This window comes from Trifolium pratense, linkage group LG5, assembly GCF_020283565.1.
Source record: "Trifolium pratense cultivar HEN17-A07 linkage group LG5, ARS_RC_1.1, whole genome shotgun sequence".
Classification (NCBI taxonomy): domain Eukaryota; kingdom Viridiplantae; phylum Streptophyta; class Magnoliopsida; order Fabales; family Fabaceae; genus Trifolium; species Trifolium pratense.
The window spans coordinates 40,487,607-40,490,936 of NC_060063.1; the positions used below are offsets into that span (position 1 = coordinate 40,487,607).

Consider the following 3,330-nt stretch of genomic DNA (forward strand, 5'->3'; position numbering starts at 1 on the left):
GTAACTCATATTAAATATTGAACCGGACGTGTGCAAATTTAAAGGAGAATAAAGTGGAACAAATTCTCTAAAGAATGCAAAACGTGGGAGAAAGGGAATGAGATATATCCATTCATTTAAATGACATTAAAGTAGAAAACGTGTGGAAATCAAGGAATTACCATTTTATGTGCTACTCATAATTCACAATATTAACTACTATATTAATAACAAGGTAATTATAAAGAATAAATAATTGAAATAAGACTATAACAATATATAATAAAAAATATAATTATAAGCATAAGATAAATTTTTGAATAAATAATAAATTGAGTAAATTATCAAAAAGACTTAAAATATCGGGTCGTTACAATTTGTATGGTTATAATGGACTAAATTCGATTGCTAATTCAAAATAAATTCACCAATTTCAGAAAATGGAAGCGAAGTGATTGGTATGCATTCACATTGTTGACATGCTAAGTATGTGTTTGGTTCTGCGGTGGACAGAATTGATTTTGACATAATTAAGTTTGACAGAATTGATTTTGATAGAATTGATTTTGATAGAATTGATTTATGATTGTATATATTCATACAAAAGTGAGTTGAACAAAAAATTTGAGTGTAAAAATCAATTCTAGAATGAGAAGCTACAATTTCTAGCTTCAAGTAGAATCAATTCTGGAGGCAGAATCAATTCTACTTTTGAGAAACCAAACAAGCCAGAATCAATTCTACGGGTCTAGAATCAATTCTCGCTGCTCCAGAATTGAAACCAAACATACACTAAGCATATTAGGCTATGAGTTGTATAACATTAAGGCTAGTGGAGTGAAAGGTAAGCCCACATCTCCATTCCATTTCTTACCTGGAGCTCCTCAGTTCTTTGCAACCTAGAGCTGTGAATTGGGGTCTTGTAACAAAGGGAGTAACTGGTATGTTTTTCTTTTACTTGTTCAATTTTGGCTTGAATTTAATCCCTGTTTCCAGACTGAACATGTTTCCTCCAGAACTTAATTTGGATTATTTATAATAGCATTTATGCCTTGTATTTTTGGCTTCATACTTCAGCATTACATTAAAGTTTTTTGAAGTGACTTCCTTGTAAAGCTTGTTAGTGTGAGTGAGGTAAAAAGAATTTGAAACATACACCTTGAGCTGAGCTACTAATAATAGTTTTATAAGGGCAATTTTGCATGTAGAAAAATACACTAGAATTGGTTATTGTGATAGAAAGACTGTTCTTTTGCTCTCTACCATGCATTCTTGCTATTCAGATTAAGCGTATTGTCATGTTGTATTTGTAATTTATGAGTTTGCAATGAATTTTATTATTTTCTTTTTAGGAATGGTAGAGATTAAGATGTTAACTGATTATGCAAGTGAAGAGCCTAATTTCTGCGAATGGATGCAAGAGGATAAAGAACTGTCTACTCATGGCCATTATCTTTACTACGAGATTGGAGAAATTGATAAAGAGCTTTATTTGGTCAGGGGATATCACTCAAAGGAAGCTGGTAGTTGTTAGTTGGAAGAACGTGTGCAAGCCTTTTAATCATGGTGGTTGTGGCCACAGGTCTTTATTTACTCTCAATGAAGCCTCAAATTTAAAGCTTTGTTAGGACATGTTACATTCACAGGAACATTGGGCTATATTACTGAGAAGCTGGGTCTGTAGAGATAAACAATGCATCAATCACCACATTTTTTCATCCTTATGGAGTAGCTTCAAGTCGGAGTTCTAGCTTTTTACTATAAATTTCTGGAATGACAGATGGTGTGATAAACAATCTTTGGCTCAAACATTACACATACCTGTCAATCTTCATCAGTTTCTTTCTGCTACTGTTGCAGACTTTATTCATAGCACCATTGGCATATTCCTTTTGATCTGGAAGTTATGTTCCCTAATCTCAGACACATTATTGATAGGGTTTCAATCCCAATGGAGCATAAGCCTGATGTATTCCCCAAACACTTCTTTCCCTCTCATCGCATCTCAGTTTTCCTTCCTCTCTCTCAAATCACAACCAAACACTCATTTTCCCTCTCTTTTCTCTCCGATCAAAATGGCACGTACAAAACAAACCGCTCGCAAATCCACCGGAGGAAAAGCACCAAGGAAACAACTAGCAACAAAAGCTGCACGGAAATCTGCTCCGGGGACCGGAGGAGTGAAGAAACCTCACAGATTTCGTCCAGGAACAGTTGCTTTAAGAGAGATCAGAAAGTATCAAAAGAGCACAGAGCTTCTCATTAGGAAACTTCCATTCCAAAGATTGGTCAGAGAAATCGCTCAGGATTTCAAAACTGATCTACGATTCCAAAGTAGTGTTGTTTCTGCTCTTCAAGAAGCTGTTGAAGCTTATCTTGTTGGTTTGTTTGAAGATACTAATCTTAGTTCTATTCATGCTAAGAGAGTTACTATTATGCCTAAGGATATTCAACTTGCTCGTAGGATTAGAGGCGAGAGGGCTTAGATTTGATTTGTTAGGGTTTGGTTCTTGATTAGATTTCTGTTACAGTTCTGTTCTTGATTAGATTTCTGTTAGGGTTTGAATCTTGGCTAATCATGTTCTTGTAAGAAAGTTTCGATCTAATTTAGAATGTAATCAGGTTTTAATTTGAATTGAATGGGTTAACAGTCTTTGTTTCAGAAATTATAATTTTTGAAGTTCATGTTTTCTCTTATCTTTGTTTAATTACTTTTGTTTTAATTGTTTATGATTTTTTCAAGTTCTTATTTTGCTGTATTTGTGCAATCTACTAGTTTCTTGTTTTAATTTGCTTCTGGACATAATCAATACAAACCAGTTTATTGCTCAAATTTTACACTTCATGGTTGATAGTGGAATCGTGCATTTCCAGAATCTAAGACAAGTTTTGAACTTATTATTTCATGAAAATAATGTAACTCGAGCAGTCGTGAACTATGAAACATATACACCCATTGGATCAGGTGTGTCTTGGTACTGGACACACAATATCTCACATTGACACATATGATTATATTGAATTACTGGTATATCATTTTCTCAAATTATTATCTATGTCGACATGTAGGTGTTTGTGTCATATCTGTTGTTAGTGTTTATGCTTCAAAGGTCTTGAACAATACAAACAATTGTAGCTCATAGTTGGTCATTCTACTTCGACTTAAATTTCTTTCTAGTGAAAATAATGATTTTTAAAAAGGTAATGGAGTAAGAATTTTCTGCTGATATGCACTAACTGATAAAAGGTTGATGTGAAAATCAGGGATATGCATAACATTGTGCATAAAAATGTCATGAGCTAGCTTTGCAGTTCCAATAGCAACAACAGGAATGATACTTTTATTTGTTG

The 3,330-nt window shown here is 33.6% G+C and overlaps 1 protein-coding gene across 1 annotated transcript; it reads left to right on the forward strand.

Moving 5' to 3' along the window:
• The first annotated feature begins 786 nt into the window (after positions 1 to 786).
• LOC123883819 (histone H3.2-like) lies at positions 787 to 2,502 on the forward strand. The gene is made up of 2 exons (XM_045932755.1): positions 787 to 920; positions 1,332 to 2,502. The coding sequence occupies exon 2, from the start codon at positions 1,947 to 1,949 to the stop codon at positions 2,463 to 2,465; it is 519 nt and encodes a 172-aa protein (XP_045788711.1). The 5' UTR covers positions 787 to 920; positions 1,332 to 1,946; the 3' UTR covers positions 2,466 to 2,502.
• The last annotated feature ends 828 nt before the right edge of the window (positions 2,503 to 3,330 follow it).

Bases quoted from the DNA above. Each gene is read 5' to 3' on its own strand.
- LOC123883819 (XM_045932755.1), top strand. From the start codon at position 1,947: ATGTATTCCCCAAACACTTCTTTCCCTCTCATCGCATCTCAGTTTTCC.